The sequence below is a fragment of the Anopheles merus genome, chromosome 2L, assembly GCF_017562075.2.
Source record: "Anopheles merus strain MAF chromosome 2L, AmerM5.1, whole genome shotgun sequence".
In the NCBI taxonomy this organism is placed as follows: Eukaryota; Metazoa; Arthropoda; class Insecta; order Diptera; family Culicidae; genus Anopheles; species Anopheles merus.
The window spans coordinates 49661572-49674030 of NC_054083.1; the positions used below are offsets into that span (position 1 = coordinate 49661572).

Sequence of the window (12459 nt, forward strand, 5' to 3'; positions counted from 1 at the left end):
ATAATGGTCTTGGAACACATAAATTAGTGCTTTGTAGGTAAGGCGATGTGCTCCACGCTCATTCATCACACGTACGACCATAATGGATGCTTTGTAATAAATCTGTATTGTAAGATCGTTTGTTGGTTTTACCTGTAATCCAAGTCCGGCTTAGCAGTTATCGACGATATTTGTTGCAAGATGTGCAAATATGAAATATTTAAGATGAGTGAGGACCTTCGAGATAATCCGGTCGTTTGTCATCCTGAGTGATCTGCGTGAACATCTTCAGCTTACATCAACTGCGGTTGATCTTCTGGATCACGATCGCATGGAGGATCTTTTCTGTCAGTTTATCACTGCCATACACTAAGTAATCTTATCCATCATATGTTTACTCAGGAGCTACATCAAGAGAGAAACAACTTACCTTACGACGTATAACTCCCCCGAGCGTTCTGAACTTCAATGAAGATGTGCCGTGGTGCTGTGTCGAGAGAGCGATCGTACTCCGTCTTCAGCTGCCTGTAGAAGAGCTTCTTCTCATCGCCGGTATTTCCAAAGTGCGATAGAACGTAGATCTGGCAAATCGTATATCGGATATCATGTATTATTCTGCTTGTCATAAAAATAGCACTCATACAAATGTTAACAAGCAGTAGAAACGCTTGGCATGCTGTACACACGTGCTAAAGTTTGAGATTGAAACAGTAGCTAAACCACTTGATTCAACAAAATGCGCCGTATGTGTGTGGCTGTTATCCCTCTGATATTCTGCTGTTTAGGGTGAACCATTCTTTTCGTGACTTTCTAAAACGAAAACGAACGCCATCTAAAACTATTTAATGTCTTTCAACACATGATTTTGTTACCTGAACTCAACTTGTGATGGTTATTCTTAATACTATTTAATGGAACCTAAACCTAATATCTTACCAGCCGTTTAGTGATAAAGGCATGACATTTGGCCCACCTGTTGCGTGGCAAACTTTAGTCGCTCCATCCATTCTTAACTTTTACTATTTCGGGTCAATATGGATCGATAAATCTTCCTCAAATCTTCCGTCTCAAATGCAATCGCACAGGATTCCCTCTGATTTCTATAAGATCCAATGTTTTCCCATCCTTGACAGTGTCGGCAGTGCTAATGTGAGCTTTAATTGTTAAACAATTGATACGTTACTGGTACTTTAAACTTTACCTTCAGAATCTGAGCAAAGGAGTACTTTCGGAGTGGTATGTTTCAAACATGTTTCGAAAACAGCCCCGAAACACAAGTATTCCTATATGTTCTATAAATGGGCCACTCATTGCACCTGAGGAACGAGTAACGAAGATAGGGATGAAATAAGAAGTTCTGCTCTACAGAAAATTATGGCGCTCGATGGAAGTTTAAACAGCTGCATGCTGTGCCAAAAAATATTTTCCTCGATCGTGTGCCCGAAGGGTTGGTAGCGATGGAACATAACACAATCAACCTATATAAAAGCTGTGGCTACCCGAGACGCAATCAGTGTCTTGTCTTCTCCTGCTTAGCAGAGCACGTCTACGAAATGAATCGAGTACTGCTAGCGTTCGGGCTCGTCTGCTTACTGCAGGTAAGTACTGGTAACCACCAGATGTCTATACCTCCTCACAGGCACATCAACTTTCCTTTGAAAAACTTCAACCCGTACCGTAATACGTTTGTTACACACCTACCCACACACAGGGACTCTCTGCTGAGCCGAGACCAGAGTTTGCGCTGACCGGCACCGTTCCTGCAAGCGTCCGCATTACGGCGGTGAAAACCGAAGCTAATGTCACTGTGACCGCCATCAAGGCACTCAACGTGACCACAGTAAACTCCGGATTTGCGGGGCTGATCGGCACAAAGACTCAGATTGAAAAAGTCATCACCGAGTTCGATACAAAGGCTCAGTCCATCCTTGCCGCCTACGATACGCTGCTGGCTGCTAACGATGGCAACGTCTCTGGACAGTTCGATGCCTTCGTCACCACTATCAATGCAACGATAACTTATATCGCGACCGACGCCAGCAACGTTACGGCCGAGCTGGGCGTGTTCAACTACACTGGCATCTCGGATGAGCTGACCGACGCGTTTGAGCGCATCCTTACCGGTTTGATCGATCTGAGAGCGAAGACCGCCACCGTCCAGACGGGTATCCAGGCCGCAGTTAACAGTGCAGGATCGGCGACAGTCAGTGCGGATATTCTGCGCCAGTTCGTGCCACTGCGCACCATGTACGATCTGCTGCGCGCGGCCAGCAACCTGCGTTCCTATCTGCCGCTGGTGCAGTACGTACTGACCACCACGATCGAGAACATCGCGGAAGCGGACAGTTACTTGATGGAACTGGAGACCCTTCTGTCGACGGGTGTGTCGACGGAAACTGGCAAGTACGCAGACGATATTCAAAGGATTGCGAACGAAACTATTAACCAAGTGGTAAATGGTTTTGCCGATGAGAACATAAATACTGAAGCAGCCTCAAATGAGGTTTTGTTATCACCGAATATTGGGAGTGCCCCAAGACATTCTGATCTGATTGTTGCAGCAACCAACCTGAGTGCCTTGTTCACCAACGCCACGCTGTTTCAACAAACGAACGTGATGGTTGCCGCATTTACCAAAATTAGCACATCGATGACCTCGCGCATTGCTACACTGCAAGCTGGTTTCAAAGTGCTCGACTTTCCACTCTTCAAGCAGCTAGTGGACACGCTGATGGGTAATGACGAGTACGGTCGCTACTGCTATCAGAAGTATAAGGAGCTGGGAAAGGGAATTTTCGGCCAGGCATTCGATTCGGCCTGGCAGTGTGTGGATAATGAGTATGCGCGTCTCGAATACTTGAAGACCACCCTCGGGCTAATGGTTGACCTTTTGGTTTTCGATTACGAGGATGTGATAGATCAAGTAAAAGTATGTGATAATCTTACCAGTGGGAATAATCTGAACAACTGTGTCTCAGCGGTAAGTAGCAGGAATATGGTGTATACAATGTTGTAGTTTTATATCAATGTGTTTTTGTTCCCTCTAGCTAGCGACATTCTACACGGAACTGTTTAATGAAACTGCCAGAAAGATTTCTACGATCTATCAACTCGCTACAGATGAGGCCGAAGCCAGCGAGAACCGTATCCTTATATGCATCGAGCTAGTTTACATACAAGGAACTGTCCTTGAGCCGCAAAAGATCTCCGACAATTTGGGAATATGTAGCCGAGACGGCCCTAAGGGTTTGGATTAAGCAAAGCGCGGAGAACACAACTCTTTTTTACGCTACCAGAATAGCATAGAAAGAAAATGATGCCAGAGAAATAGTGTAAATAAACGTAATGACGCTTGCTACAGTTTTATCACAGTTAAGAAAAAAAAGTAAACCTCAACATGCAATGATAGTTTTGTTGGTCTCGTTCTCGTTCAGCTCTGTTTCTACCGTCCGCTTAGTTTCATACAGGGTTTCCCACGATTTATTGGTTGGTTCCCATCATTTTTTGGTGGGTTCCCATATTTTTTTGGTGCGTTCCCACGATTTTTTGGTCGTTTCCCAGAATTTGTTGGTCCAATTGTATTGATATCCAATCGGAAAATACCAATAAATTATGGGAACGAACCAAAAATCTATGGTATACGACCAAAAAATCGTGGGAACGCACCAAAAAATCATGGGAACTGACCAATAAATCGTGGGAAACCCTGTAATCGCAGAACTTGGACTATGCGCAATGTAGCCTACACGTCTTGTAGCCACGCGTAGTCTTGGAATAATTCTTGGTTAATACGTCTATAATTTTCGTTACTTACTCCCTTATCTGAAGACTTGATAATTTTCAGTTATCAACATTCTTTAGTTAAACTAGAAATTTATACCACCAACTGTTGCATTACTGCACAAATAGGCCCATTCGTGGTTGTTGGTTTATGTTTTATTTTTTCATTACATACCTTTTCAGTTGGCTTTTTCTAAATACATCGTGCATACAGGGTTTTCGAGGATTATATAGACATGTTCAGCGAGTTGTAGATTCCCAACCAACCAGGCATATAATAGACTCTTTCAGCAAGATATAGAATTGCTTGGAAGTAGGCGTTGATATGTTCAGCGATTCTGTAGTGCTGTCATTTGTTTTGTTTACACACTGTGCCGCAGCATTTCATTTTTCATTCTTAAATGTCCTGAAAGTAGCTAATAATCATACCCCAAGCTGTTTAATACATAAATTAGTTGAAACAAACATATTTTTTCGAAAAACGTTTGTTTACCTCCTGATGAGATTGATCTAAACTGCAGTCCAAGTGGTACGAAAGTGACAGCTCTACAGTATAGCCGAACAAGTCAACGCCTACCTCCCGAACAATTCTATATCTCGCTGAAAAAGTCTATTATATGCCTGAACGAATCTACAACTCGTTGAACATGTTTATATAATCCTCGAAGACCCTGTAATAGCATGATTTTATGGTAAAGCGATGTTGAAGTGATATAATTGAATGGCCCAAACCCATGTGAGATATGAATACAACTTTACTGCACGTAAATCATTCCAACATACTGGATGGTCTGCCATAAGGCCATGAACTTAGATCGTTTGTTGGCTTTACCTCCTGTAAATCCTGCTTGGTTATAGTTATTGACGACATTTGTTGCACAGGGGTGCACATCTGCAACTGCAATTTCCGAAGAGCCTGTCCAACAAAAAGGGCCACACCCACTAAACATCAAGTTCTAGTTCCAACAAGTTCTAGTTCCATAAGAAAAAGCCCTCTAAAGCCCCTGCTTCCTAGCCAATTTTCTTTAGCTTTGCACTGACTTTAGCTTTGCTTTAGCTGACAATTTTAGCCTCATATAAAGATGGTGGGACACTACATGGTTGCTTATAAGCTACTGAGATGTATAAACTGTTCAGGCCCAGTCACGGAACCACTGTCTTTTGATCGTGTTTAATGTCCATTCTTTCCATCCATTATTTCTTAGTCCATTTCTTTTATAATTTTGGACCGACGGTTAGGGATCGAGCAATATTTTTAAAGTCTTCTATATGGAACACAGGTACGCATGATTTTATCTGATTTCTAGAAGATCCAGTGCAGCTGGGGATCTTTGACAATGACGGCAGAGCTATTTTGCACAAGTTGATATGTTACTGATACTTTAAACATTTGCTCCACCATCTTAAGTTACTCTCACTCTAGTCGTGGTTTAATGTGTGTTTTAGGTAGAACATGTTAAGAAATCTATTCCAAAGTATATGAATTTCTAGTATGTTTTAAAAATAGCGTGCGGTCAGCAACCTGAGTGCCTACTTCCCGCTGGTCGAGTACATTATGATCACCTCGATCGAGAACATCGCGGAGGCGGGCAGGTATTTCAAAGATCTTAATACCCTTCTGTCCAAGAGTGTGTCGACGGTATCTGGCAAGTACGCAGACGATATTCTAAGGATTGCGAACGAAACTATTAACCAAGTGTTAGACGATTTTGCCGATAAGAATTTCGATGCTTTATATGCATGCATTGGAATTAGATTGGCACTTCATATTTATGATGCCCCAAGATATGACGATGTTCTTAGTGCAGCAATCAACCTGAGTGCATTATTCACCAACGCCACGCTGATGCAACAAACAAACGCGATGGAACGCGCATTTGTCAAGAATATCACATCGATGACCTCGTTGTTGAACTAATGACGCTCACAATAACACTGCCGACACTGTCAAAAATAGGACTACAGCGGATCTTCACAAATATGGAGCCCGAGTAATACCAAGGTCAACAGCGTTCTGAGCATCTCTAATGAGCCATTATCCTAGTATCCTAGTGGTGAAGTCCTTCGTAGGCTTGTAATAATTCTTAATAATTCCAATGCGTTAGCTTACCTTATGGCTGCTGAGTTGTAATCGACGATATGAGTTGCAAGGGGTGCTGATATGTAGCACAAAATATGAGAAAGGACCTTCATAATACTCCAGTTGTACGTTCTCTTGTGTTATCTGCGTGAACAGCTTAATCTACAGCTACAACTTCAGCTACATCTACAGCTTATCTACAGCTTAATCTAACTCCGGTTGATCCTCTGGATCTCGATCGCATAGAGGATCTTCAAAATCATTTCTGTCAGTTTATCACTTCTAACTGCTTTGTAGCTATGCACTGATCACACTAATAATCTTATCCATCATCTCCATCATCTATACTCAGAAGCCAAGGAGACAGAAGCAATATACCTTACGACGTTACTATGCACAACTTCCCCGTGCGTTCTGAACTTAAATGACGATCCTTACCGTGGTGCTGTGTCGAGAGAGCGATCGTACTCCCTCTTCAGCTGCCTGTAGAAGAGCTTCTTCTCATCGCCGTTATTTCCAAAGTGCGCCATAGATCTGGTGGATCGTGTATTGGATGTCTTTTATTATTCTGGTTGTGCTAAAAATAGTATTGGTACAAATATTTACAACCGATATAAATACCAGGCTAACTGTACATACATACTTAAGTTTGAAAATGGAACAGTTAGCTAAACCACTTGATTCAACAAAATCCACCGTATGTGTGTGGCGCTATTTTCTTCTTGTTGGAGTAAACCCTTATTTTTATGTCTATCAAAAGCTTGCATTCTTTAGGAGGGTTCGCATCGCACGGAGAGAAATGCAATGGACGGAAATCATAAAAATTCTGTGTTTATTGAAGTATGATCGGTAGGTCACACAACTTTAACATTACCGTCACCAAGAACATAGCTCGTTTGGGACGATGATGCTGTAAGATCTGAGGAGGCGACGTTTATTGCCGTGAGATGAAAGAAATGGACGGGTTTAGTTTAGTGTAAACTATGTTGAACAGTGTACACAAATAAAATAGTAACTGAATCACGAAGAAACAACAAGGAAAGAACAATAATCATTGTACAGTTGTACATACTTCTCAAAACATGATTGTTTATTCGAGGCGAAAATTGTGGTTTACTTTAGTTTCTTTTTTTTTTTTGAAATAAAAGCAACTAGTTCCGGTTTTATCATAACATTCCCTTGTATGTAACCTGCTTAATCCTTTTAACCTAAATGTCTCATCTGTTTTATTTCTCGTTTTCATGTCTGCGAGTGAATTTCACTTTTCCTTACACCTGTCACAGAGCCATCTAAACCTATTTACTGTCTTTCAATAAATGATTTTGTCTCCTTAACTCGACTTATGTTGATTGTTCTCAATGCTATTGGACGGTGCCAATGTATACAATAATCAATAATAATTCTTACCGGACTTCAGGTTACATAGCCATGACATCTAGAGCAACTGTTGCGTGGTAAACTTTAGTTGCTCCATCCATCTTTAACTTTTACTATTAAGGGTCAATAGGGATCATTGCGAATCGATCAATCTTCTTCAAATCTTACGTTTCAAATGCAATCACAAAGAACTACTTCTGATTTAAAAAAGATCCGCTGTAGTCCTATCTTTGACAGTGTCGGCAGTGTTATTGTGAGCGTTATTAGTTTAACAATCGATCTGTTACTGGTATTTATAACTTTTCCTTCAGAATCTCTTTAGAAAAAAGAGCAAAAAAGGTCCTTAGGCATGGTGAAAGATGTGGGTTGTATTTCGAACATGTTTGGAAATCAGCCACGATACACATGTATTCTTGAATAATCTATAAATGGGCCACTCATTGTACATGAGGAACGAGTAACGAAGATAGGGATGGTCCGATAAGTTTAGCAGTACCAAAATAGATTTCGCTCAATGGAAGTTTAAACAGCTGCATGCTTTGCCAAAACACGTCTCTCCGTCGTGTGATGGAAAGGTCGTAACCGATAGAACATAACACAATCAACGCATATAAAAGCTGTGGCTATCCGAGATGCAATCAGTGTCTTGTCTTCTCCTGCTTAGCGGAGGACGTCTACGAAATGAATCGACTACTGCTAGCGTTCGGGCTCGTCTGCTTACTGCAGGTAAGTACTGGTTGTCACTGTAAACGGGATCAACTCAATGGCACCTCAACACCTATACCATGATCCGATTGTTACACACCTTCCCACACACAGGTACTCTCTGCTGAGCCGAGACCAGAGTTTGCGTTGACCGGCACCGTTCCAGCAAGCGTCCGCATTACGGCGGTGAAAACCGAAGCTAATGTCACTGTGACCGCCATCAAGGCACTCAACGTAACCACAGTAAACTCCGGATTTGCGGGGCTGATCGGCACAAAGACTCAGATTGAAAAAGTCATCACCGAGTTCGATACAAAGGCTCAGTCCATCCTTGCCGCCTACGATACGCTGCTGGCTGCTAACGATGGCAACGTCTCTGGACAGTTCGATGCCTTCGTCATCACCATCAATGCAACGATAACTTATATCGCGACCGACGCCAGCAACGTTACGGCCGAGCTGGGCGTGTTCAACTACACTGGCATCTCGGATGAGCTGACGGACGCGTTCGAGCGCATCCTTACCGGTTTGATCGATCTGAGAGCGAAGACCGCCACCGTCCAGACGGGTATCCAGGCCGCAGTTAACAGTGCAGGATCGGCGACAGTCAGTGCGGATATTCTGCGCCAGTTCGTGCCACTGCGCACCATGTACGATCTGCTGCGCGCGGCCAGCAACCTGCGTTCCTATCTGCCGCTGGTGCAGTACATTCTGACCACCACGATCGAGAACATCGCGGAAGCGGACAAGTACTTGATGGAACTGGAGACCCTTCTGTCGACGGGTGTGTCGACGGAAACTGGCAAGTACGCTGACGATATTCAAAGGATTGCGAACGAAACTATTAACCAAGTGGTAAATGGTTTTGCCGATGAGAACATAAATACTGAAACAGCATTCAATGAGGTTTTGTTTTCGTCGAATATTGGGACTGCCTTAAAGTATCCCGATCTGATTGTTGCAGCAATCAATATGAGAGTTTTGTTCACCAGTGCCACGCTGTTTCAACAAACGAACGCGATGGTTGCCGCATTTACCAAGATTAGCACATCTTTGACCTCGCGCATTGCTACACTGCAAGCTGGTTTCAAAGTGCTCGACTTTCCACTCTTCAAGCAGCTAGTGGACACGCTGATGGGTAATGACGAGTACGGTCGCTACTGCTATCAGAAGTACAAGGAGCTGGGAAAGGGCATTTTCGGCCAGGCATTCGATTCGGCCTGGCAGTGTGTGGACAATGAGTATGCGCGTCTCGAATACTTGAAGACCACCCTGAGACTTATGATTGAATTACTGGCTTACGATTACGAAGATGTGATAACGGAGGTATACGTATGCAATATACTTTCTAATGAGGACAATGTGAACAACTGTGTCTCAGCGGTAAGTAGCAGGAGCATGGTGTGTATAGTTTTGAAGTTTGATATCAATGTGTTTTTGTTCCCTCTAGCTAGCGACATTCTACTCGCAACTGTTTCCCCAAACTGCCAATAAGATTTCCACCATCTATCAACTCGCTACAGATGAGGCCGAAGCTAGCGAGAACCGTATCCTTATATGCATCGAGCTAGTTTACATACAAGGCACTGTCCTTGAGCCGCAGACAATCTCCGACAATCTGGCAATCTGTAGCCGAGACGGTCCTAAGGGCTTGGATTAAGTGAAGTTCAGAGAGAAAAATAAATTCTACCAGCATACCATGGAAAGAAAAGGATGCCAGAGAAATAGTATAAATAAACGTAACGACCCTACCTTCACACGACTATATGTCAGTTAGGAAAAAAGCAAAACCTCAACATGCAATGGTAGTTTTGTTGACTTTGCTTCTTCGCGTGCTCGCTCGTCCTGCAGCACATTGTGATAATTTGGGGTCGTTGTCTTAGAACTTCCGGCAGTTTCGTTGCACAGCCGCAGAACTGCGACTATGCTCAATACAGCATATCCTGATTCGAGGTAGCCTTACGCCTTACGCGAGGTAGTAATTCTTCGTTAATACGTCTCTGATTTTCGTTACTTACTTCCTTATTTGAAGATATGATCACTTACAGTTATCAACACTCTTCAACAAAACAAGAAATTAATGCCATCAACTGATGCTTGTTTTATGTTTTTCCTTACATACCTTCTCAGTTGGATTTTCGAGGATGTATCGTGAATGATAGCATGCTTGCATTGTAACGCAATGTTGAAGTGATAAACTTGAATGACCTATGAGATCTGACTACAACTTTACTGCACGTAAGTCGTTCCGACATAGTGGCTGGTCTGAAATAAGGCTGTAAAGTTGAATCGTTTGTTGGCTTTACCTCCAGTAAATCCTGCTTAATAGTTATCGATGACATTTGCTGCAAAGGAGTACACATATGAAACATAAAATTGGACAGTGGACCTTCGGGATAATCAAGTCTTTCGTCCTCTGTGTAGTCTTTGTGAAGTTTCCCAAATTCCGGTGGATCTTTTAAATTTCGATCAGATACAGGATTGTCAACAGCTCTTCTATCAGTTCACAGTTCTGTCAGTTTTTAGGGATTTTCTTGGTTATCTAACACTGATATAATGGAATCTATAGCAACTTGTATGGACACATTTAATTGGATGTTCCGTCGAACTTGTCTAAAAAAGAGACCACAGAGTCATACAAGATCATACAAAGTTCAATTTCAGTAAAAAACAATGAAAAATGTGTCCCTAGTTATGAGCTATGAGACAGCTATAAGAGCCCTCGAAAAACCCTGTATTGCAGTCAACTCTCTTTAGCTTTGCACTGATCACAATAGTAGCCTTATATAAAGATGATGGGGCACTACATGGTGGGACAGCTACAATGAGGTAGAAGCTGTTCATGCCCAGGCACGGAATCACTGTCATTTGATTGTGTTTAACGTGCATTACAGGGGTTTCCGATAGAACTCAAGACCACGGGACACTTTGACGAATTTGCGGGAGACAAACGCAAGGCTGCGGAACGATGCTTGAAAACGTTACCAATACCGGGATCTGCGGATTTGTATCGCAAGACTGCGGCACACTTTTTTGGGCACACTATCGCACCTCAACGACATACACTGGTGGACATAAAAATAGGAACTTTTTTCTGTGACCGAAAGACATAGTTCTTGTCAGAAATATTTGGTAGCCCTGAAAAGGACTGTTTAAGTGGTTGTTGGGAGGAGGTGTTGCGGTGTTCCACAGAGCGAAAACACATTCTAACGGTCAATGTGATGACCGTTATTCGCTATCACTTCCTGACAGCGTTTGGCCATATCTTCGATGAGCTTACGGCATTCGCTTTCGGGTATGTTTTCCCACATAACCTCGCAGCGTGTCCATAGATCATCGGCTGAACGTGCAGGCTGGTTCTTAAGCTGACGCTTGAGAGTTGACCACAGATTTTCAATTGGGTTTAGGTCAGGACTCAACGCAGGCCACGGTAGAACTTGCACATCCTGGTTTGCCAAATAACATTTAACTGTTCGCGATGTGTGCTTAGAGTCGTTATCATGCTGAAAGATGTAATGCTCTTCGTCTCCGAATTTTTGTCGGGCGTATGGCAACATCTTACGACTAAGTATTTTTCTATACCCTTCCGAGTTCAGTGTCCCGTTGATACGGAACAAAGGACCCGGGCCGTGCCAGGAGAAGCAACCCCACACCATTACGTGGCCGCCTCCGTGACTTCGGGTTTTTATCGTATTTTTCGGATGATACGCCTGATTAGGAAGGCGCCAGACGTATTTAATGCCGTCCGAACCATCCAGATTGATTCTGGACTCATCCGAAAAAATGATTTTACTCCACCAAAAGATGGATGCAGCTAAATGTTCTTCGGCAAACCGAATGCGCGCTTCTACGTGGTGCGGCAGCAGCTTACGAACCTTCCGCGGTCTCCGGGCACAGAACCCAGCGGCGTGTAAACGGCGAGACACCGTTTTCGCCGAAACTTGCAAACCAAGCTCCTGCTTGATTTGAGCGCAAGTTTTGAAAGGATCCGCCTTGATTATCTCAACAATCTGCGCGTCAACGTCGGCCGTTGTTTTTCGCGGACGACCTGTCGATTTACCCGTAGCCTCGCTACGAATGGCGTTGTCCACAAACGTCCGTGAACGGCCGAACGCCTTACAGATTGTCTTGATTGGCACGTTCTCACGATAAAGCCCCTGAATGTGTTTTCGCTCCTCTGGTGTGCAGTGCTTTCCGCGACCCATGATGATTTTGTGGAATTTTTCAACAGCAACCTTTCACCTTGACCACTGATGGAAGAATGAAGCTCAACACGATTTGGCTCTCCTTTTATACTGCCGCAAAACGCTGCCGGCACTCAAAACTCAGATAAGTAGCGCACCAAAAATGAGAGTATAAAAGGCATAATTCGACTATTGCAAATTCAGTACGCCTCGAACTGTTGGCGATGACACACCTAGTGCACGCAAAAAAAAAACACACAATTTTTTTTTCCTATTTTTATGTCCACCAGTGTATAACTTGACAGCCTATCGGAAAACCCTGTATTTCCATCCATTATTTCTTAGTCCATTTCT

At 43.2% G+C, this 12459-nt stretch overlaps 2 protein-coding genes and 1 long non-coding RNA gene across 3 annotated transcripts; 2 read left to right on the plus strand and 1 right to left on the minus strand.

The window, feature by feature from the left end:
- Nucleotides 1-14: 14 nt before the first annotated feature.
- LOC121592666 lies at nt 15-6364 on the minus strand. Its single transcript, XR_006004690.1, has 3 exons — nt 6278-6364; nt 410-560; nt 15-348 (listed from the first exon to the last, which is right to left on the minus strand). It is a non-coding gene; the product is annotated as an uncharacterized LOC121592666 (long non-coding RNA).
- LOC121592663 lies at nt 1488-3345 on the plus strand. Its single transcript, XM_041914305.1, has 3 exons — nt 1488-1577; nt 1691-2959; nt 3027-3345. The coding sequence occupies exons 1-3, from the start codon at nt 1533-1535 to the stop codon at nt 3234-3236; spliced, it is 1524 nt and encodes a 507-aa protein (XP_041770239.1). The 5' UTR covers nt 1488-1532; the 3' UTR covers nt 3237-3345.
- Nucleotides 6365-7858: 1494 nt separating the features above from the next.
- LOC121594283 lies at nt 7859-9678 on the plus strand. The gene is made up of 3 exons (XM_041917381.1): nt 7859-7942; nt 8036-9304; nt 9372-9678. The coding sequence occupies exons 1-3, from the start codon at nt 7898-7900 to the stop codon at nt 9579-9581; spliced, it is 1524 nt and encodes a 507-aa protein (XP_041773315.1). The 5' UTR covers nt 7859-7897; the 3' UTR covers nt 9582-9678.
- Nucleotides 9679-12459: the final 2781 nt, after the last annotated feature.

Excerpts from the sequence above, each read along its gene's own strand:
- LOC121592663 (XM_041914305.1), top strand. The coding sequence starts at position 1,533 with ATGAATCGAGTACTGCTAGCGTTCGGGCTCGTCTGCTTACTGCAG. Across the intron at positions 1,578-1,690 it reads GGCTCGTCTGCTTACTGCAG|GGACTCTCTGCTGAGCCGAG; the intron begins GTAAGTACTGGT and ends ACCCACACACAG. Across the intron at positions 2,960-3,026 it reads TGAACAACTGTGTCTCAGCG|CTAGCGACATTCTACACGGA; the intron begins GTAAGTAGCAGG and ends TGTTCCCTCTAG.
- LOC121594283 (XM_041917381.1), top strand. The coding sequence starts at position 7,898 with ATGAATCGACTACTGCTAGCGTTCGGGCTCGTCTGCTTACTGCAG. Across the intron at positions 7,943-8,035 it reads GGCTCGTCTGCTTACTGCAG|GTACTCTCTGCTGAGCCGAG; the intron begins GTAAGTACTGGT and ends TCCCACACACAG. Across the intron at positions 9,305-9,371 it reads TGAACAACTGTGTCTCAGCG|CTAGCGACATTCTACTCGCA; the intron begins GTAAGTAGCAGG and ends TGTTCCCTCTAG.